Source organism: Nyctereutes procyonoides, unplaced genomic scaffold (genome assembly GCF_905146905.1).
Source record: "Nyctereutes procyonoides isolate TBG_1078 unplaced genomic scaffold, NYPRO_anot_genome, whole genome shotgun sequence".
Classification (NCBI taxonomy): domain Eukaryota; kingdom Metazoa; phylum Chordata; class Mammalia; order Carnivora; family Canidae; genus Nyctereutes; species Nyctereutes procyonoides.
The window spans coordinates 34,112,075-34,136,023 of NW_026575139.1; the positions used below are offsets into that span (position 1 = coordinate 34,112,075).

The 23,949-nt window shown below is 36.6% G+C and overlaps 1 protein-coding gene across 1 annotated transcript in view; it reads right to left on the reverse strand.

The window, feature by feature from the left end:
* The window catches only part of SYNE2 (spectrin repeat containing nuclear envelope protein 2), a 316,861-nt gene that overhangs the window by 140,365 nt on the left and 152,547 nt on the right, over window positions 1-23,949 (reverse strand). Inside the window, 6 exon segments of the mRNA XM_055303886.1 lie at window positions 75-2,175; window positions 4,217-4,482; window positions 5,384-5,539; window positions 18,793-19,134; window positions 20,972-21,136; window positions 22,806-23,115. Coding sequence (XP_055159861.1) covers window positions 75-2,175; window positions 4,217-4,482; window positions 5,384-5,539; window positions 18,793-19,134; window positions 20,972-21,136; window positions 22,806-23,115 — 3,340 coding nt within the window.

The window sequence follows — 23,949 nt, forward strand, 5'->3', positions numbered from 1 at the left end:
ATACTGAGTAAAACCTCAAACCATGAAATACAAAGAAATGCATTAACCACTTAATTAAGAAAAAAGCCCCTTACTGTGCATAAATCAATGCTTGTATTAAGCTGCATGTGAAGATCTTCAATGTCATGCAATTTTGTCTCCACTTCACAAGTTTCCAAAGAATTTTCTTCTCTTTGCTTCTCAATAAGGGTCATAGCTTTCAAGCTATCCATTTCCACCTGAACTTGCTCTTGAAATGCTTCACAATTCTCCTTCTCATTTTGAATATGTTCAATGTCCAAATTTATGAGTAAAGGCTGCTCTAACTGAGACTTTATCTGATTCAAAACATGTAAGGAACTTTCCAGTTTGTCCTGAAAATTCTTTTCACCCATTTCCTTTGGTTGGGATTCTAGTACTTTGTCTTGGAGAATCTTGTGTAACTTGTCATTTTCTTCCACACACAGCTTTATTTGCAGGATTTCTTTCTCTTTGAATGAGTCATCAAAGGTCTTACTTTGATTTAAATTCTTTATCATCTCTTGACACAAGCACATGGCTTTCTCAATTCTGCGCTGCAAAATTTGAGCACTGAGCAGACTGTTTGCTGGAGAGGCATGGGGCATTTCCAGTAGTGCTTCAGCTCTTGTCTTAATTTGCAAATCCATAGCCCTCAGTTTACTAAGTGATGCTTGATATTTGCCACGTTCTGCCACAAGTGTGTCCAGCTGCTTAATTTTTTCTTCAAGTTCCTTTTCTTTTTCAAACACTTGGGCTTGTAATTGGTCAAGCTGGGAAGAATCCCAGTTTAGTTCTAGAGAGTCAAACACTTCTTTGAGTTTCAGTATCTGTAGGATGCGAGACTGAACACCAGTGATTCGGTCTTTAAGACTATACAGCTCCTCCTTCACATCTTCATGTATTTCTTGATTTAGTGGCAGCTCACTGTGCTGTATATGGTCAACCTCCTTCTGAAGCACAGATGCCTTTTCATGGTATTCTCTGTAAAAATGTATCTTGCATTCTACTTCATTGCATTTATTTTGTATGACTCTTTGTGTTCTGTTAGCTCTAGTCTTCAGATTTTTCAGTTGGTCACCCAGAAATAATCTTTCAAACACACATAGATCCTTGCAGACGTCTGCCTGTTCCTGAAGGCGAGCTGAGATTACACTCTCTGCTTCTTGCAATACCTCCTGAGAACTCGTCAAAGTGACATGCTCCTGTTCTAGTTCAGGTTCTGTGGATGCTGTTTTCATCTTGGGAATGATCTGTGCTTCATTTTCTTGAAGTGAAAGTTGAACCTTCTCTATTACTGCAATAAATCTGTTTCTTTCTTCCAATTTAAATTCTAATTGCTGTGATCTTTCAGTTGACTTTAAAATCAGCATTTGGTATTGATTCTGTAAGTCCTGTAGGAGGTGATTTAAATCATTGCTCTCATCTGCTGTAAGGTTAGGAATATTCTTTTTGACCTCTTCAACCAATGACTCTACAGCCTGCTGCTTATCCAGAATGCCATCGTGTTTAACCTTGCATTTTCTGATCTGGGAAAGAATATCATCCGGGAAAAGGGAAATGGCAGGGGTGAGTTCACCTAGCAGATTATTGACCCACTGGATAATCTCTTTCATCTTGTTCCTTACTTCACACTTTTTGATCTGATTTTCCACCTTTATGTTTAATGGCTCCAAGGCTTCTAATTGCTTCTGCAGATTATTCATTGCATCTTCCAAAGCATTCTTTTCTTTTTCCCCCCAAATCCTCTTCATCTGAAATTCAGCTTGCCCTTTTAAAACAGAAAATTGATGTTTCATATTCTGGAGTTCAGTGGCCAAGGCAATTGTGTTTGGGCCCCCATCCTGTTCTTCCATAGAGTTCAGACCTAACTGTAGACTCTGCCGCTGCTGCTGTACGGAAATTTCAAGGTCTTGGATCTGATTCATCAGAAGCGTAAATTCATCATGTTCCACTACTTGCTGAGAATACTTCTTTTGAGCCAGTTGTTCCACTTGTTCCCAGCTATTTACGAGTTGCTTGATCTGACTTTCCAGTAACTTCTTATCCATGTCAGTCAGACAGTTCGATACATTTTCCCATTCAGTTTTCAACCTGCTTAAAGAATCTTTCTCTTTTTCTATTGATGCTAGGAATTGTTTAATTTTGTCCAGATAGGTTGCACTGTCCAGTGGTCCCCTAAAAAAAAAGAAGGGAAAAATGGAGCTTCTTTATACTTATTACATATCAACATGAGGTTAGAGATCATTAAAAGAAATTAATTCTTCTGTGAATTCCCAGAAGAGAAGATAAGGTTGTCTATTAAAGCACTCTGTCCTTAAAATAAAAATCAGAATCTGGTTTAGTGTTGCTTTCAATTAGTGTATGACGATGTACAAAGCTTATCTATAAAATATGTAACATAAAAATGCAGAACCAGGATGCCTGGGTGGCTCAGAGGTTGGGCGCATCTGCCTTCAGCTTAGGGCATGATCCTGGAGTACCAGGATCGAGTCCACATTGGGCTTCTTGCATGGAGCCTGCTTCTCCCTCTACCTATGTGCCTGCTTCTCTCTTTCTGTGTCTCTCATGAATAAATAAATAAAATCTTTTTTAAAAAAATGCAGAACCACAGGAAAGGAGTGAAGAGTGAAGGGAACAATGTATGTAAAAGTACTCTGTAACCGTAAAGAACTTGCACAAAGCTGAGTCTGGGACTAAGAAATTACTCCATCTTCCAACCACTTTGTTATCGTTTTGCCAACAATAATGGCTAAGAGAGGATAATCATCAGGCTAATATTTTTAATATAAAACTGTTTCCTCAAAGGGATATCACTGAAAGTAAATCCCATTAAGGCAAAACTATAACATCAACCTTTTTACCTTTTATTTTATTTTTTAATTATTTATTCATGAGAGACAAGAGAAAGAGGCAGAGACATAGGCAAAGGGAGAAGCAGGCTCCCCCCCGGGGAGCCCGATGCAGGACTCGATCCCAGGACTCTGGGATCACACCCTGAGCCAAAGGCAGAGGCTCAATCACTGAGCCACCCAGGTGCCCAAAATCAACATTTTTAATAGTAAGAAAGGGTTTACACAATAAAACTATATCTTCATTTTATTTTTCATTATTTTCAAAGCCAAAAGGAATATATGTATGTAAAGAAAAATCATTAGGATAGATACATATTCAGTATTTCCAAACTATTTAACCCAATTATGCTGATACTAAACAACTGTATACATAGGATATTTCTCTCCACCCCCATAGTTTAGAATAAACTCTTGACACAAAAGAGTGCTGAATTACATAGAATTTAAATTGATTTGGCAGAATTTCACGTGAATTAAGAAATTAATTTGTAAAAAAATATAATTTAATTGTAAAATTAATACAAGTAATATAAAATTTATTGTATGAAACCAACAGTTTTCTTCAATGGCCTCCATATGGAATTAATTTCATACTGTAGTATTAAAATCATATCCTGGGATCCCTGGGTGGCTCAGCGATTTAGCGCCTGTCTTCGGCCCAGGGCGTGATCCTGGAGTCCCAGGATTGAGTCCGACATCAGGAGTCTGCATGGAGCCTGCTTCTGCCTGTGTCTCTGCCTCTCTCTCTCTCTCTCTATGTGTGTGTTTGCCTCTCATGAATAAATAAAATCTTAAAAAATAATAATAATAAATAAATAAATAAAATCATATCCTTTCATAGTATAAATTCTTAAAACCCTGGGCCCGTCCATGGCAGTGAAGCTTATGCTTGAATAAAAAGAATGCAAGTTCTAAATTCTTTTTTTAATGATTTATTTATTTTAAAGATTTTATTTATTTACCTATTTATTTGAGAGACAAAGAGAGAGAGAGCAAGAGTGGGAAGGGCAGAGGGAGATGGAGAATCTCAAGAAGACTCCACGCTCAGCGTGGAGTGCCACGCAGGGCTCAATCCCATGACCATGAGATCACAACCTAGCCTAGACCAAGAGTCTGATGCTCAAATGACTGCACCACCCAGGCACCCCTATTTATTTAAGAGAGAGAGAAAGACAGGGCAAGTAAATGGTGGGGCAGGGGGCAGAAAGAGAAAAATCCTGAAGGAGACTCCCTGCTGAGTGCAGAACCTGATGTGGGCTGGATCCAAGGATTCCGAGATCATAACCTGAACCAACACCAAGGGCCAGATGCTCAACCAACTGAGCCACCCAGGTGCCTCACAAGTCCTAAATTCTCATACTTACACTTTTAGACTTTCCTTTTCCGTCAGCAAGGCTTTCACTGAGGATTCAACTGCAGCAAGGTGCTCCTGAAAATTGTTAAGGAGTTCATATTGGCTTTCTTTCTTTTTCTTCAAAGTAATAAGTGCCTGAAGCAGACTGTCCAAGTGGTGCACTGAATATCTTGTACTGTGAAGAACCAAGGCACTTGCTTCTGCTTTATTGAGACATTCAGTTTGTTCTAGTGGTTCAGTGGCTATTTTCTTTGCTTCCAACTGGGCATATAATTCCTAAAAACAAGTCAAGGAAATCAATAAATACATAGTCCCTCATTTACTCATTAATTTCTTTCTTTCCAGTAACACATTATATCCCAAGAATAGGTTTAAATATTTCATTTGCACACAGAGAAACTAAGGTGCTGACATTTAAAAGCTTTTTTCACTAGAATCATGTTAAAATCTAGATTGAAACTCACAATTGGTCTAGCATTTAATAGCAATTAGATTTCCCTATTATGTTAAAAGGTTCTGCATGTCTAAAGGAAGATTTATTTTTTTCAAGTTGTTCTAGATTTATATACACTCCATTTATATCCATCCGTTATTTATATATATAAATATATACAAATAAGATATATATATATAATATTTTTATTATTTACATACATCACCCCTCTTTCCTATTTTAAATACATCTTTACAGCCATGCAAACTCAGTTAAAATTGTAGGGGTAATTTTTTAAAAAACATGGCCATGTATCGGACTTTTAGATTATATAGCTATTAAGTACATAAATATATAAACATAGTTATGTAAGCACAGCTGTAAAAACAAAGGAGTATCCCATAATGTTGATAATTAGAAAAAGTAAACTTGTCAGAATATGAAGAATACATCTAAGAAGAGGAACGATAAGTCAGAATTTCCAAATTTTGTTACTAAATAAGTAAGTTTTTAGTAACTTCATGAAAAAGACTAATGTTCATTAAACTCTTCCACTTTTTAAATGGAAAGATTTATACAACTTACTGATTAGTACATAATTATATAGTTACCAAATTGATCATCAGGCAAAGGTTAAATAAGACTTTTCATTCTGTGCAAGCAAGTTACTGGTAATTAAAATATATTGTATTGCACTGGATAAATGATGCAATCATGTTGTCAATGTTTTTCTTGTTTCCATACCTCTATCTCTTTTAATTGTTCATTTCTTAACATAACATCTAATTCTAAAGGTTGATTTTGCAGCTCATTGACTTTATGCTCATCTTCAGTGTTTTTCATGCTTTCTTGAACATTGAGAGAAAGTTGTTTTGACAAAACCACTTCCACAGCTGAATTCTGAAAATATAAAAGGATTAATTGCTGAATAATCTACCTTACCTTACAAATAAATAATATTTCTTTTTCTTGGTGAAAACATTCTAGTTCCTTCTATTTACTCAGATTAAAGACTTTCCAAAAGTATCTTTGGGCACCATCAAAAATTTCCATACACTACTTAATGCTGTTGTCGATATCATATGAAAAAAAGCCTTTTTTGGCAAGATAGTATAGGATCTATGATTATATCATGAGGCGCAGTCTAGTCGTAAGGAAAGAAAACGGATATGGAAAAACAAAAGTTCCAAAGTTTATGCTTAGTATTCACTGTGATGCAGAGGGCAGGGCAAAGAACCAGCATTCAACATTACCTACTAATAGTTTAAAATAGTAAGTGGAGAGATGGCAGGAACACCAATATTTCATGGTATTAAGAATGAATTATTCTTTAAACCAATTAGTAGCAAGAATTCCAAGCTGGGTAAGGCAGGTTATCTATATAGGAATGTGATCTTTTCTGAAATCTGTAAGAACTTGAGTTTCTCATAGGGTACACAGAACACCTGCTTCATTCATTCATTCATTCATTCATTCATTTTTTCTTTTAAGATTTTATTTGTTTATTCTTGAGAGATGCAGAGAGAGAGGCAGAGACAAGAGAAGCAGGCTCCATGCAGGGAGCCCAATATGGGACTTGATCCCGGGACTCCAGGATCATGCCCTGAGCCGAAGGCAGATGCTCAACCACAAGCCACCCAAGTGTCCCTCATTTGTCCTTTTAACAAATATTTGTTGAGTATGTAAATGTCCCAGGTGCCATGTCCATAATTTTAAAAGATTTCCATTATTTTGGTAAGGTATTAGTTTTTATCTTCCAGTTACTTTATAAATGAAATACCATTTGATTTTGGCATATCAGTAAGGTCTATATCAAGTCTGTGAATAAGATGTGTCCACATTTCCCAACAAGGTAGAAATTGTTGTCATAAAAAATACCACCTAGATAGCAACAGAGAATGTCAATGATAAGGGAAACTGGGTAAGAGATATATGAAAACTCTCTGTACTATCTTTGCAACTTTTTCCATCAATGTAAAACTATTCTAGAGTTAAAAGATTATTTAAATAAGACAGATGTACAGAGGTGTATGTGTCTGGAGCTTTACCAAAACTGTTAAGAAAACTCAGCTGACCAGCATTACTGGTTTTGACATAGCACGTAGCACAAGTCACTTCTTTTAAAAGGCTACAAATGATGAAAATGATTTTGTGAATTTCTTCCATTCCTAACAATTTAACATGTAAACTATGGTTAAAAATCTACAGGGAAGACAGCATCTTAGGAGGAAAGATCCAGGAAAGCTATGAGAGGAACAGAGAGCTGCTACACCACAGGCTCCATTGGGCTATGGGTGCTCCTTGCCATAAGCCATAATCATAAGAGATGGATGCCTGTCTCCCACTTGGTGCTTATTGTTACTTAGAGTCCTCCCACAAATTCACCTGCAGAACAAGAGTGCCTGAGGTGAAGCTTGAGGTATTGGACCTTAGGAAGACTTTACTTATTATTAATCATCTACTAAGGATTCAGAGCCCTTGGTCTATCTTACGTCATAAACCATTGACTTGAGAACTACCAACATTTTGCCACTTGTAATCTGCCTTTCATGGTCAGAGAGAGCATTCTGAAAAACCTGAAATCACTCCTAAAACACCACCTGTTTACCAATTCCAAAAGCCATGTTTCTACCTTGGCAGAAAATCCAACAGAATCCCTCAAACGAACATTTCAAATTTAAAAGGTAACATTCCCTTGCTCATGCCAGAAAGGTTACAACACAGACTCAGGATCCTGATTGGCTCCTGGAAAGATTCTTTTGTAATCAGTAATCCTTTGCTCATCACCTCTGACTATATTTTATTTTGATTCTGCAGTCTCATTTGAATGATTTTATTTTAAACATGACATTTCAACCACAGAAAAACAAAATATAACTTATAGTCATTAACCATGGTACAGATAAAAGTAATATAATTTTCCATATAACAAATATAATTTAAAACTCGATATTCATCCCTCTTCTCTTCTTCCTCACAAATAACCACTATTCTAAAATATACACATACATTTTTTAAAAATATATTTATTTATTTAAGTAATCTCTACCCTAAGCATGGGGCTCAAGCACACGACCCTGAGATCAAGAGTCACACATCTTCTGACTGAGCCAGCCAGGTGCCTTGATACGTACATTTTTATACATTTACTACATATATTAGTATTCATACAGTATTTTATGTATTTTAATTTTTATACAGCTGGAATCATGTATTATCATTTTATAATAATTTGTTTTAATATAACAAATAATTTGTTATTTTCCACTCAGCAGTATGTTTTGGGGTTTATTCATGGTGACAGATATAAATCTGGTACAGTCATTTTAGCATAGTATACCATTCTACCGTCTGCATGAACATGACTTACTTGTCTGTCAGGCTACTGTGAACATAATATTGTTTCCAGTTTTTCTTATTAGAGATACTAGTCTGACAAACACCCTTGTGTAGACCTTTTTGCACATTTGTGTGAGTTTCTTTGAGATATTTTCCTAGAATTAAAATTGTTCCTTTTGATTATCAATAGTTGTTACTTTGTTCTCCAAACTGAATTACAGTTTTTATTCCCTCAGCATGGTAAAAGAATTTCCCCTAATCCTCTCTGATATTTGGTGCTAACAGACTTTCATTTCTGCCAATATATAATGGATGTGAATTTAACATCAATATTGTTTTAATGGTATTTCTCTGACTGCTAAGGAGACTGAGCTACTCTCCTAGAAGAAAACATGAGCAGTAAGCCCTTTAACATATGTCTTAGCAATATTTGTTTGGATCAGTCTCTTCAGGCAAAACCAACAAAAACTAAAATAAACAGGGGCAGCCTGGGTAGCTCAGCAGTTTAGCACCGCCTTCAGCCCAGAGCATGAGCCTGGAGTCCCGGGATCGAGTCCCACATCGGGCTCCCTGTATGGAGCCTGCTTCTCCCTCTGCCTGTGTCTCTGCCTCTCTCTCTCTCTCTCTCTCTCTCTCTCTCTCTCTCTTTCTCTCTCTCTCTGTCTCTCATGAATAAATAAATAAAAACTTAAAAAAAAAACTAAAATAAGCAAATGGGACTATATCAAACTAAAAAGCTTTTGCACAGCAAAGGAAATTATCAAGACAAAAAGGCAACCTACTGAATGGGAGAAGATATTTGCAAATCATATACCCAATAACAGGTCAACAGCCAAAATATACAAAGAACTTACATAATTTATTTAAAATAATTTGATTTTAGAGCAGCCTGGGTGGCTCAGCGGTTTAGTGCTGCCTTTGGCCCAGGGCATGATCCTGGAGAACTCAGATCAAGTCCCATGTCCGGCACCCTGCATGGAGCCTGCTTCTCCCTCTGCCTGTGTCTCTGCCTCTCTCTCCCTCATCCTTTATTCTCTCATGAATAAATAAATAAAATATTTTAAAAAATAAAATAACCTGATTTTAAAAATGGGCCGAGGACTTGAATACACATTTTTTTCCAAAGAAGACATACGGATGGCCAATAGGCACATGAAAGATGTTCAACATCGATAATCATCAGAGAAATGCATATCAATATCACAATGATATTACTCAGCCATCAAAAATATGCAATATTACCACTTGCAATGATGTAGATGAAACTAGAGAGTATAATGCGAAGTGAAATAAGTCAACAGAAGACAATTATTATATCATCTCACTCATGTGTGGAATTTAAGAAACAAAACAGAGGAACATAAGGAAAGGGAGGGAAAAATAAAGTAAGATGAAATCAGAGAGGAAGACAAACCATTAGAGACTCTTAACTATAGGAAGCAAACTGAGGGTCAATGGAGGGGAAGTGGGAGGGGAAATGTGGTAACTGGGTGATGGGCATTAAGGAGGGCACATGATCTAATGAGCACTGGGTGTGATATGCAACTGATGGATCACTGAAGTCTACCTTTGAAACAATACTATAGGTTAATTAATTGAATTTAAATAAAATAAAATTTAAAAAGAACACAAGATATTACACGTTAGATTGGCTATTATTACAAAGGCCAAAAAATAACAAATGTTGGTGAGAACGAGGAGAAAAGGGAGCCCGTATACACTATTGATAGGAATGTAAATTGGTTCAGTGACTGGAAAACATCATGAAGGTTTCTCAAAAATTTAAAAGTAAAAATACCATACAATCCATCAATTCCACTTCTGGGATTTATCTGAAGAAAACAAAAACACCAATTTGAAGAGATACATATCCCTATGCCATTACAGCATTATTTACAACCACTAAGGTATAGAAGCCATAAGTGTCCCTCAGTAGATATGGATAAAGAAAATGTAGTCTATATATGCAATGGAATATTGCTCTCTCATAAAATAGAATGAAATCTTATCATTTGTGACAAAATGAATGGACATTGAGGGTATTATGCTAAGTGAAATAAGTCACACAGATAAAGACAAATACTGTATGATTTCACTTATATGTGGAATCTAAAAAACAAAACAGAGGGGTACCTGGCTGGCTCAGTTGGTAGACCATGCAACTCTTGATTTTGAGGTTAAATATTCAAGCCCCACACTAGGTACAGTGCTTACTTAATTAAAAAAAAAAAAGCAAAATACAAAAAAACAAAATAGGAGTGCCTGGGTTAAACATCTGCCTTTGTCCTGAGTTATGATCACAGGGTCCTAAATCAAGCTCAATAGCGGGCTCCCTACCCAGTGCTTCTCCCTTTCTCTCTGCTCACCTCCCCGACTTGTGGATGTGCTCATGTGCGCACATACTCTCCCTCTCTCCATCTGTTTCTCTCAAGTGGATAGATAAAATCTTAAAAAACAAAACAGAAAGAGACTGTAGATACTGTTGATTACCAAAGTGAGGAGGGCTTGGAGGGTTGGTGAAATAGGTAAAGGGGATTACGAGGTACTCATTTCCAGTTATAAAATAAGTACGTCATAGGGATGTAATATACAGCATAATGAATATAGTCAATAATATTGTAACAACTTTGTATGGTGACAGATGATAACTAGACTTATCCTGGGAATCATTTAATAATGTATATAAATATCAAATCACAATAATGTATACTTGAAACTAAAAGGATATTATATGTCAATAATACTTAAAAAAACAAAAACTGAGCTACTCTCATGCTCATTAGCCATGAGTCTTAATCTTCTATGAATTTCTTTTGCATATCTGTTGCCTATTTTTTACTGGGTTGATTTGTGATTTTTGGTGTTTATTTTCATATTCTGTATACTAATCTCTTAATAGTTTTTTTCACTGCAATTATTATCTTTCCAGTAGATCGTCTTTAAACTTTATATGTGAGGTCTTTTGTTGAACAAGAATTTAATGCTTTAATGCAGTCAAATTTAACAGACTTTTCCTGTTTTGGATTCTATTTTCTATTTTCAGGGCCTGTTTAAGAACGTCTTCTATACTCTGAGATCATAAAAATATTCTTTATATTTTCTTACAAAGGTTTTAACATTTTTCTCTTCACATTTAGGTTCTTCTGTAATATGCTTCTGTGTGAGTTTTGTGATATATGAATTCAGTCTTTGTCAGAAAATTTGAGTATTTTGCCTCACTCCAGAATGATAGTTCAACTGGGTATCAAAGTTGAGTAAGGTTAATAACTTTCTCCTAGCCCTTTGCAGATGCTATTACATTACCTTCTGGCTTTCAGTGCTGAGAAATCTGTTGTCAACATAATTGTTTTTAATATGGTTGCCTTTGAGATACTTCTTTTTGGCTTTAGTGATTTATTGTTTAGCCTGTTCAAGGCTCTCTATACTTTGTGAAACTGAGAATTCATACTTTCCCTCAACTCTGAAAATTCCCAGGCTTGTTTTTCCTCCATCCTCTATACTCTCTCCTCCTAGAACTCCTATCGGACTTGTGTTAGAGCATGTGAGTACATCTTCTGGGTCTCTTAGACTTTCTTTCCTATTTTCTATCTCTTTACAGCTCTGTATTGAATTATGGGCAATTTTCTCAGTTATATATTTTAGATAACTAATTCCCTTCAACCTGAGTCAAGCTTGCTGCTTAACCTGGCCAGAGCAATCTTAATTTCAATTACTAATTTTTTTTTATTTATTGAATTTCCATATGGTTCTTTTTCAAATCCTACCTTTTTTTTCTCATAGTATTTTATCCGTCCTTATGATTCAAATCCATCTTTTAGATCACTAATCATTTTATTATTGTATATTATATTTCAGATTGCTGCATTATCTCACTTTCTTAATGTAGTAATTCCTCTCATTTGTAGTAATGAAGTCTCTTCCCTGGTGAACTGCAACTTTGTGTTCTTCATTCATTTTTTTTTTTTTTAAGAATTTATTTATTTATTCTGGAGAGTCACAGAGGGAGGCAGAGACATAGGCAGAGGGAGAAGCAGGCTCCATGCAGGGAGTGATGTGGGACTCAATCCCAGGACTCCAGGATCATACCCTGAGCCAAAGGCAGATGCTCAACCACTAAGCCACCCAGGTGTCCCAGTGTTCTTCATTGATTGATTGATTGATTGATTGATACTAAATCAATATCAGGTTTTTTTTTTTAATTTCACTGTGGGAATTCCTTTGGCCTGATTGATAAAATGACCCCTTCATGTGGATTTGTGCTTACTTCTTCCAAGTATACTACGGAGACAGGCAGGTAGGTAGATAGATAGATGATAGACAGATACAGGGACTGATCTTATTAATTTATTTTCTAAAGAAGAGGTCTACTTTTTTAAGATTTTATTTATTTGAGAGAGAGAGAGAGAGAGAGAGAAGAGAGAGAGAGAGCATGAGCTGGGGGAGGGAGCGGGAAACAGAGGGAGAGAAAGAAGCAGGCTCCCTGCTGACCTGGGAGCTCGAAGCAAGGCTTGAGCCCAGGACCCCAGGATCATGACCTGAGCTAAAGGCAGATGCTTAACTGACCAAGCCACTGAGGTGCCCCGTACAAAGGTTAATTTAATGTTCATTTCTTGATTTGAGCTACTCTAAAATACAAGTAGTATAGATTTGGACTCCAAACCTATTTGAGATACAGGTTTAGTTTAGATTTCTCATGAGAGACCTTTTCTTTCTACCTTTAGTCCTAGTCCTTTCTCTGGGTTAGAGATTTTCTGGTCTACCTTTCTTCTGGGGTACAAACTTTTCAAAGGCTTGTGTCTATTATGGAGTATCCAATTCAACACATGGCCTCTCATGAGTCCTGATGACCTCTAAGCCCCTGAACATCTTGTTCTTTCCTTCCCCACTATTTTTTTTAATTTATTTATGATAGTCACACAGAGAGAGAGAGAGGCAGAGACACAGGCAGAGGGAGAAGCAGGCTCCACGCACCGGGAGCCTGATGTGGGATTCGATCCTGGGTCTCCAGGATCGCGCCCTGGGCCAAAGGCAGGCGCTAAACCGCTGCGCCACCCAGGGATCCCCTTCCCCACTATTCCTAGAATTTCTCTTAAAACTTTTAAAATTTAATTAGAATAAACTTATAGAAAAGTATAACTTTAATTTTTAAAAGATTTTTATTTATTTATATATTTGAGAGAGACAGAACAAGTGAGGAGGACAAAAGGAGAAGAACAAGCAGACTCTCTGCTGAGCCAGGAGCCCAGTGCAGGGCTTAATCCTAGGACCCTGGATCATGACCAGAGCTAAAGGCAGACACTTAACAACTGAGCCACACAGGTGTCCCCAAAAGTAAAACTTTTAAACAGTGTAATAAGTGTACATATTGAGTCTCTGAGCATAAATGGAATTCTTAAAGTTGATAATTTTTTTAAAGATTTATTTATTTATTTTAGAGAGAGAGAGAGAGAGAGAGAGAGAGAGAGAGAAAGAGAGAGAGACACAGGCAGAAGGAGAAGCAGGCTCCATGCCGGGAACCCGACACGGGACTGGATCCTGGAACTCCAGGATTGCGCCCTGGGCCAAAGGCAGGCGCCAAACCACTGACACACCCAGGGATTCCCCAAGTTGATAAATTTAAAGTGGATAAATGACCATTGTATCAGAAGACTGGACGAGTTATATTGCCCACTATGTTTATTTTTAAAGAAATGTTACTTTTTCTTCAACCACATAGCTTTCCTTAGAGTTTGGCCTATTTGAAAAAAGAAATAAGAAGTGAGAGAAAGAATATCATCAACTCTCCTTAAGGGCAGGGCCATGATATTCTCATCTAAAGGTGTCTTAATTCACAAAGTAAACCTTTTAGGTCAACATTTAAAACAGTGGGCTTTACATAATGGAGCACTGTATCTGGCTTAGCAAACAAATAAGCACAGCCAGCAGAAGTAAGCCTGTCATTAGCTTCACTCTCCCCTTTCCCATTCAGGGGCAGTGGCCTCATGCCTATAGTAATTCTGGAAAGTGAGAAGCCTAAATCTATCACTTGTAACCTGCCAACAGTAGGATAGTATAATACAAGACTAGAGGATATATTCCTTTCTTCTCTAAAGCACTCCAATATGAAGCAGTGAAAAACAATTTAAAGATAAACATACATCTTCACCACTAGAGACAAACCGAAAGGCAGATCAACACAGTCTCAGCGGCTGCCTCTTTGTGTTAACATAATGTCTACAATGTTAACATGACCTGTAGGGCACTTGTGACTCAACTAGCCTTGCCTACTTCTCAGGCCTCCACCCTGTCCCTCTCCTCTGTCCTTCACCCTTTCTAACTCCTCAGACTGTCTCTCACCACAAGAGGAAATTCTGCTTCCTCTATCAAAAATGCTCCCAACATTCAGCCCTGAGCTCTGTTAATTCCAACCCACCCTTCGGGGCTCAGTTAAAATATTTCCTTAGAGAAGCTCTCCCTGACTACAGCTCAGGTCAGACTTCTTTATTGCAGACTACCACGGAAATGTGTTCCCTCATTTAAGTTCCTGTAATCAGGTTCTTATTAGTTAATTAGTTGATTAATTAATGTATGCCTCCTCCTCTAGATTAGAAGCTCAATGAGAACAGAGACCATGTCTATTTTTGCTCACCATTGAACTCTCATTGTCTGCTCAATACATTTTTACTGAATAGATGTGTAGATGAAGTCATATTAGACAAAAAAAGAAAAAATTTTATTTAGTTTTTGTTTGTTAAGATGAATCATCTGTGGGTTATAGAGTAGAAAGAAATTGAGGATCTGCCTATGTAGCTGTTGTTGAGCAGACATCTGCTAGGAATGACAGCAACAGGCTTTGGTTGGGTTTACTGAGAGTAGAGAAGGTTCAAAATAGGCACAAGAACACAGTAAGAGGTCCACTGAGGTCAGAGTGCACATTAGCATATATAAGGCTTCAATGAACAACCCACATAATACATTCAATAAAAGGGTGGGATAAGCAAACAAGCATCAGGTTGGGTAGAGGACATGGGTTCTAGTCCCAGTGCTGCTGGAATATGAACTTGGCCAATAAATATCTCTGATTTCAATTCCTTCACTTGAAATACAAGAGCTAGCTTAAAAAGTTTCTAAGGTCCCTCAGCTTAAGATTTCAGAACTTCAGAACATATTCTCAAATGCATGCTGCTCATAGATGTCAACACTATGTACACTATGTTAGTCACTTGTCCTGTAAAGGAATAAATCTTGGGTTATGAAAAATACTTCTGGAGTAAGAAGTAAGATTTGATTATGGGCCAAAAAGAGCAAAGTAGTGCACTCTGAAGACAGAGTTGACATTCGGCCCAACTATGTGTCCTACTAGAATTTTTTTTTACTGAGTTATCAGGATAAACAACACCAAAAATAGACATCATTTACTCCAGAACTGAAATCTCTCTACTCAGTAAGTGGTTTTCCTTCTCATTCCTGTACTGTGTTTTGGTCACTCACCTAGAGCTGGACACCCTGCATGTTTTGCCTGTATCTGAGACCATCTACTTTCCAGAATTTCTCTATGGATGCCTTCTTAATCATTGAAATTACAAATGCTCAGAAATTTTTGAAAAGAACAAAAAACAACTCAGACATACTAACAATTACACCTAATGACAAGGAATTCAAGGAAGTAATTATAGACAAAAGTTTTTTTTTTTTTTAGGAGCAATTATGTCATGTAGGTTGGGAAGGAGGGGGCAAGAAAGAGTCTTTAATACCAGTTGATTTGTAATGTTGCTTTGTGAGTTTTCAGAATAATAACAAACTAAGAATGTATTACTTTTCTTTTTTCCTTCTTTATTATTTCCCTTTTGAATACCTAAAATATGAAGAGATTAGTCAGTCTTCAATTTTTATCATATCCTAAAGTGTTATTCACTTCATCTATACAGGAAGGGGAAGTGGAAGGCAGTTCTGTCTTTTAATATTTAAAAACTCTTAGAAATTCACTTTTAAGGGCACTTGGGTGGCTCAGTGGTTGAGTGTCTACCTTTGGCTCAGGGTATGATCCCAGGGACCTGAGATCGGGTCCCTGCAGGGAGCCTGCTTATCCCTCTGCCTATGTTTCTGCCTCTTTCAGTGTCTCTTATGAATGGATGGATAAAATCTTTAAAAAAAAATTTAAGAAAGAAATTCACTTCTACAAAAATACTATGATACTGGATCACAAGCATAATAACCCTTCAGTCTGCATGTTGTAATTTCTTTTGCCTCCAGGTTTGCCTTAATATTTTGTTATTAAAGAAAAAGTCAGCTGAAGGTCCATATATAAGTTATCCCCTAAATTTCATCTAAAATGAAATTCTTGGTAAGGGATTCAAATACATACATGCTATAATGGCAGTTTTTGAAAAATGCAATCATACTTTCAACAAAACTCTAAGATCAAATAAAACTTACTAAAGTAAAAAGTAGAAGAAAATAAAAATGTCTGGGGATCCCTGGGTGGCTCAGCGGTTTGGCGCCTGCCTTCAGCCCAGGGTGTGATCTGGAGTCCCAGGATCGAGTCCCATATCAGGCTCCCTGCATGGAGTCTGCTTCTCCCTCTGCCTCTGTCTTTGTGTCTCTCTCATGAATAAATAAATAAAATCTTAAAAAGAAAAAAAAAAGAAAAATTTCCTAAAAATTCTTCTGGAGGAGATTTTAAATAATCTGATAAAAGCCCCTCCAGATTCCAAAAGGGCATGTGAAATTAGCATTAATTAAATACCTAATTAGTGTTAAATTTTAAATTGTGATAACTGTATGCCCCTATTCTAGCAGAATGATTAACACAAAAGAGGCCTCAATAAACATTTTTAATGAATTAAGTGCTTATTTTCACTATCACAATAGTTTTTGATTAATCAGACTTAGAGTTCAGTACACTATGCTTTTATGTTATTTAGAGACTCCTGTTTAAGCCTCTACACTTGTGTCTTACACATGTTTTGAACACTTCTACTAGCTGTTCAACATTAATATTGTTCTTGGTCTACACAGTCTAATGTTATATAAAATAAAGTTAATACAGCCAGTTTTTAGGGCAAGGAAAATAAAAGTACAAATGCTGGGGGAAAAAAAAGATTCATAACACAAAAGAGTAAAAAGTCATAATAAAATACTGCTAGAAAATTAGAACCACCTTCCTCTATCTCAAACCTGTGAAATTTATTTGAAGACTTAAGTACCCCTATCATTTTTTAGATTTAAAAGTAGCTTATCTCCTCCTTCACAAACACAAGAATCTTCTGACCATTACACAAGACATCACAAATTAAATAAAAATGTATATTACAATATATTTGTTTTACCTAAAAATATTTTAATGAAGTACCATAAATTATAAAGAATTCATCATTCAAGACTAAGTAAAAGCTTAATAAATTATAAAAAACTCTTATTGGATTATGATCTTTACTTAATTTTCAATATGCTCTATTAAATTTTGGGAGCTCACAGCCAAAATGGGTCTGAGAAGCTAATTTTAAAAGTTATTTAGCAATTCCCTTTAGCAACATTATGTATTAGGATAGAAAGCACTCAGATATTTTTTCTTTTTTACTTATCTACTGCTATTTAATACTGTTAAAAAAGTTTCTTTTATTCACATAATTCAAGAGTTACATGCATGGGCCCTTCATTCTTTAAGACATTTTCATTAGCAATATCTAACACTGCTTGTGGGATTTATAAGTCTTTTCTCATGGCCAGACAGGTGCTCCTTTGGCATTTAACCTGGTTTTATTTTACCAACCCTAGAGAATTCTGTTTCCTATAATCTTCCATACATTTCTGTTTTATTTTGGGTTTCTTAAAAGATTTTATTTATTTATCTATTTGAGAGAGAGAGAGAAAGAGAAAGCACAAGCAGGAGGAGGGAAGAGGGAAAGGGAGAAGTACACTTCCTGCTGAGCAGGAAGCTCAACATGGGGCTCAATCTCAGGACCCTGAGATCATGACCTGAGCCAAAGTTAGACACTTAACTGAGCCACCCAAACATCCCCGTGCATTTCTGTTTTAAAACAACAGAAGTGCACATTCTTTTCATCACTATTGATCACGTACTCGATAAAAAGCTGAGATGAGAACTCACACCTAAATGGTCTATCCTTTGCTACTATCACACTGGACTCTGAGAGGCTGCTACAGAGACCTTCAAATGGGTGACTGGATGGTTCTTTGCACCTCTTCCATTCAATCTCTAACCAGTGAGAAAGAACTTTAAGAGCCATTGGAATATGTACCCATTTGGTTGGTCAGCATGAAACAAAACAGCATTCTTTTTTCTTCTCCCCAGGGGAAAATGAGGAACCTGAATGTTGATGTTCTCACACCAAATGATCTGACAACATTTATAAATGCATTTGCAGGATAGGGTTAACAGGAGAAGAAAACGAAAGGAACCTATCCTTTCAAACACTCTCTGATTTCATTATAAAATCAACCAAAAGAAAAAAAAGTAGGGCTCTTGGGAATTTTTTTCTCAGAAAATGGGTAGAACACACTTTCTTTTCTTTTGCCTTTTCTAATTTGCCTTTGTGCTCTTGACCCAGGAAACTATACCTGATTACATATCAGAGAGAATAATCAACTTAAATTGATGACTGACATTTTAACAGACTAAACAGTAATATTTCACCACTGAAATCTTGGACAGTTTTCTAAGGGCTCTTTTTACAAGTGGGCATCATAAATAGCCAGCGCATTGAGGGTTTAATTATGAAATCAGAAGGCTTGATTCACCACCCTCTCTTCAGAGCCCAACACCTCTTCATTCTCAGCCACGATGCCTTAGAGATGCAATCACAAGCACTTACCTTGTTTATTTCTCGGTCTTCCTCAAACTTTTCCAGCACAGCTGAGTCCTGAGTGGGCTCCTGCACATCAGAAGTGACCTCCTTCTCTCTGCCTGGCAGAGGAAACTTTTCTTTCTGTTCCGTTGAGCGTTCTGATTTGAGAATGCTATTGAGATAATTTTCTGACTCCTGCTTAGCACATTCAAGCTGGTTTTCCAAATCCTTTTGTTTACACTTAAGTGACTTTATATCATCTTTAATAATCTTCTGTCCTCCTGAAGATGTATTTTGCTTGATGGATTTTGCTAAAGCTAAAATCTTCTTTAATATGCCATCTTGTAAACGGAGTCTATTCTCTAGTTCCTGTAAGTGGAGAAAAGATTGTCACAAAAAGTACCTCCATTCAATGGTCACAAGAGTTAATAGGCTTTTGTAAATCCCAGAGGATTCTCCTCCAGTAGTGGAAAGTATAAAAAATTCACCAATTCATATCACAAAGAAGAAACTCTGGGCAAAATTTAAACCAATGTGGCATCCCAGATCAAAATCCCTCACAGATTTTATAAGATACTAGAAGTTTATAAGAAGTAACAGAGAAAATTCTCACAACGCAGTTCCTAGAACATAGGAGGCAGTCAACATATATTTGCTAAGCATATATTTTGTTCAAGATACAGCTTGAAAAGAATTTTAAAAATCATTTAGAATATACCCACATGAATCTAGTATTAATATTTACCATTCAGAGCAAAGCTTAAATCAATCTAGCTAATGCAATATCTTAAATTTAGCAGGAACTCAATCAATATTTACTCAATGCATGAACAGATCAGGCTGATTTGAGAACTCAAGACTCAAAAGGAAATTAAGGAACTAATGTGTGTTAAGGAAGTGAGAGATGGAGAAAGGGAAGTTGATGAGTTGTTTTATGGACATGCTAAACTACAGATAACTGTACAGCATCCAAATAGAGATGTCCAGCGGAATCAGAAGACCTGAGCTGTAGCCCCTACTCTGTTACGTCACCAAGGTGACCTTGTAAGTCCTTCATGTCTCTAGAACATGGCTTACCAGATATAAAATGAGGGGCCTGAACTTAATGGCCTCTGAGATTCCTTCTCCCTATAATAGAGGTTCTATGTTAATTTTTTAGGAGAAGCCTGAGCTGGGCTCACGTCTAACACCCAAATAGTTATCCATGTACCCAAACAGTGCCTTGGACATGATGAGCCCTTAACATCTGTCAAATGATCACTGTTAAAAAGGGAGGTAGCCCTGTCACAATCTCAGGCCATGGAGGAGAAGGTTTGCTTGATTCCCAGGTCCCAAAAAGAAAGAGATGAGGGGGCACTTGGCTAGCTCTGTGGAAGAGTACAAGACTTTTGATCACAGGGTTGTGAGTTTGAGCTCCATGTAGGGTGTAAAGATTACTTAAATAAGTTTAAAAACTGGAAGAAAAAAAAGAGAAAAAGATGAAGAATTCCCACACTTATGCCAGCAATGTTGCTCTGAGACTCACCCCATGGAATCTCCAGTTAAGGAGCTATCAAAGAAGTAGCTGAAAAAATGCTTTACTTTGTTTTCTTCTAGAAGACAGCTCTCAGGCTTGCTTGTGTTGGCTAAGCAAAGAGTGAGAATCTAAGGAAGGTGTTTTTTTTTTTTTTTAAGGAAGGTGTTTTGAGGATGTGGGTAAAAGGCTGTGATCCTCACTTTAAGAGGCTAGGTGCTGTTGGAGTGAGGAAGAAGATTTTGGAAGCCCTAACCTGGAGAGAGCTCTAATTTAGACCATGCATATAAAAATAAGGTAAAAATTATACAACTCCCATCCACCCTTGATAAAGAATGCAAAACTGAAGGATTTCCCCCTTGGTCTTGTGGCATCAGATATATTTTTTGACTTCCCGGTAGTATCTCCTGGAATCACTGTGCTGTCTTTGAAACAAAGATCTCCAGGAGGTATAGACTGGTCATGGGTAGAGCTGTCTCTGATGGTCTGCAGTGCAGAAAAATGTTCAATTCAAATTATAAATGGACTTGGTCACTAAAGAATAACATTACCATTCTCTACAACTAGTCAGAACCTTAATTATCTTACTCTTCTGAAGAATAACTGGATTTCTGACTAAAGATGCAGATTTGTTCACTGTAAATAATATTGATTTTGTTTTGATGTCCATCATGTCCAGACACTATTTAATACCTGCAGTTTCTGCACTTTTTCCTCAACTGGTATTTGATCCACAGGCTTATCAGAAAAACTGGCAAATTCCTTGGAGATATCGTCCAATGCAGTATTCAGATCTGTGACGTAAACCTGGTATGAGTGGTGCTCTTGAACATGACCTTCCAATTTTTGCACAGAATCCTAAAAATAAAACCATTGACAATTCACCAATTATGCCTCTGAATTTTCTCACTCAGAAAATAGTTAAATTGTTCACAAACACTTGTTTTATGAGTTTTCATCTAGAAACAGGAGTAGGGCCATAAGTTGTCCAGAGTTCTTAAGTAGAGTTTTTAGTAGTTAAGGTATTTCAATGAAAAATCAACTCCTCCCCCCAAAAAATGGCTTATTGAAATCACATGTTTATCCCATGATTCTCTGCCTTCATTTAATTCCTGAAGACAATTTATTTCTTAAGAGGTTTACAAAACATAAATGCTTCAAATTATATCATCAAATCACAAATACCCATAATAAAGTGGCTCCCTTAATTATCCTTCTTAGTAAAACCAAATATCCACAGTTGGAAATGAGACTATATGAGATCAGCCTAACCTCACATTCCTTTCCTAAGAATTAAATTCAAACATTGTGTGTTAGGAAAAAGTAATCCTTACTCAAGAGCAAACCCATCTTCAAGTTCTATTCCTGAAATAAGAAAATAGGGTAGCCATATCTGAACAGGAAAGTAATAATTATTAAACTCAACAACTTACAGTCAAGTGAGTATCTCTTTACCTCTGCACATGTCCTAGAATCTGTATTAGCAGGATTTCTTATCCACATAATCCTTACATTTAATCTAACTTCCAGTATGCAAAGAATTATAGACAATTCTCTTATGAGAATATACTCCCTCATGGCAAGCTGACATTGATCTCTTAACTCTTTGACTGTAGACCACTCAAGAGAGGGAAATTGATGAGGTTTATACCAAATAATGAATGTACAGCTGACCCTGAACAACATGGCCTTGAACTGTATGAATCCACTTATGCACAGGTCTTTTGTAGTACAGTACTGTAAATGTATTTCCTCTTATGATCTTTTTAGTAACATTTTCTTTCCTTTACAATAAATCTTATTTTATTTTAAGAATACAATTTGTAATGCATATAACATGCAAAAAATGTGTTAATCGACTGTTTATGTTATCTGGAAGGCTTCCAGTCACCAGAAGGCTATCAGCAGTTAAGTTTTCAGAAAGTCAAAAGTGATACGCAAATTTTCAGTTGTAGGGGGGCTCAGCACTCCTAGCCCCCACATTGTTCAAGGATCAGCTGTAAATTATTCCAAAGGATAGATGATGGATAGATGGATGTATGGATCACTTTGACAGCATCACTTTCAGACAGATACTTAAAAACATCTGGGTGGCACAGTTGGTTAAGGATCCAACTCTTGATTTTGGCTTCCATCATGAGATTGACCTCTGCATTGGCTCCCATCTCAGCAAGAAGTCTGCTTGATATTCTATCCCCCTGCCCCACCTCTGATCCCATGCACACATGTACTCTCTCTCTCTCTCAAATAAATAAATAAATCTTTTAAAAATCTTAACCCTTTGACTACTGAAAAGGAGAACTTGGATGAGAAAAAATGTCATCAAACAATATGCGATGGATTCCTCTAGCACAAAACTGATGGATTGATTCCTCCATCCTTGAGGATTTAATATTTATATCTAAAAATGATAAATCAAATGTTAAAAGTTCTTGATTTTCCAAGAGAACAAAAAATCATTCCATATACAAATATGACAAAATCATGCATAATTATGTCATTTAAAATTTCAATTTGACCATGTCACCTGTAGCTGTTGGAGGAGACTTTCATGGAGATGCTTTATTTCCAGCCAAGGCTTTTCACTGAAGTTGGGATTTTTAGTGCACTCTAATAGGTAACTTCCTTGAGACTTTAACTCTTTTAGCAACGATGTCAAATCTTGTGCTTTCTGGAGGAATTTCTTATAAATTTTTAACTGGGCTTTCTTCTCCTGCAAACCATGTTGGAGAGCAAAGCCCGCTTCCTGTTGCTTTTTTAGTTCTGTGAGCATTAACCTCAGGTCCTCTTTGCTTTGCAAATATTTCTCTCCTTCTAGTCGAAGCTTTTCTTGATGGCTACGTTGAACAAACATTTTAGAAATGACGACTCTAAGCAAGTTGGAATGCGTTTCACATACTATAGGACAACATACATTATAATACATTATAATAAAAACATTAAATAACAATAATGGGATGCCTGAGTGGCTCAGCGGTTGAGCGTCTGCCTATAGCTCAGGGCATGATCCTGGAATCTTGGGATGGAGTCCCACATCAGGCTTCCTGCATGGAGCCTGCTTCTCCCTCTGGCTATGTCTCTGCCTCTTTCTGTTGTGTCTCTCATGAATAAATAAATAAAAATTTAAAAATAAAATAAAATAACACTAACATAAATGATTCCCAAAGACTTTTTTGGCATTATGGAATTCTAGGTAGCATTAAGTTAAGCCCAGAAATCAAGACAGACGTTATTTGCAGTATTACTAAAAAAAATTTTTGTTCCATAATTCGACCCAAGAACAAACACTTACTAATTCAGATTCCAAACCATTATACTTCTTATTATACCTAAATGGAATTATATAATCTTATATTTTTCTTTCTCATGTAAGGAAAATAAATAATCATTCAGTATATTGGTTTGTACTTTCTATAACTTAAATTTAGTTTTGATCTGTTTGTCTTCCTAGAAAAAATATAAAATTCCCATTTCCATTAAACAGTAAATGGGGCAGCCCCGGTGGCTCAGCGGTTTAGCACCGCCTTCAGCCCAGGGCCTGATCCTGGAGACCCAGGATCCAGTCCCACATCAGGCTCCCTGTTGGAGCCTGCTTCTCCCTCTGCCTATGTCTCTGCCTCTCTCTCTCTCTCTCGTGAATAAATAAATTTTAAAAATCTTTTATTCTTTTT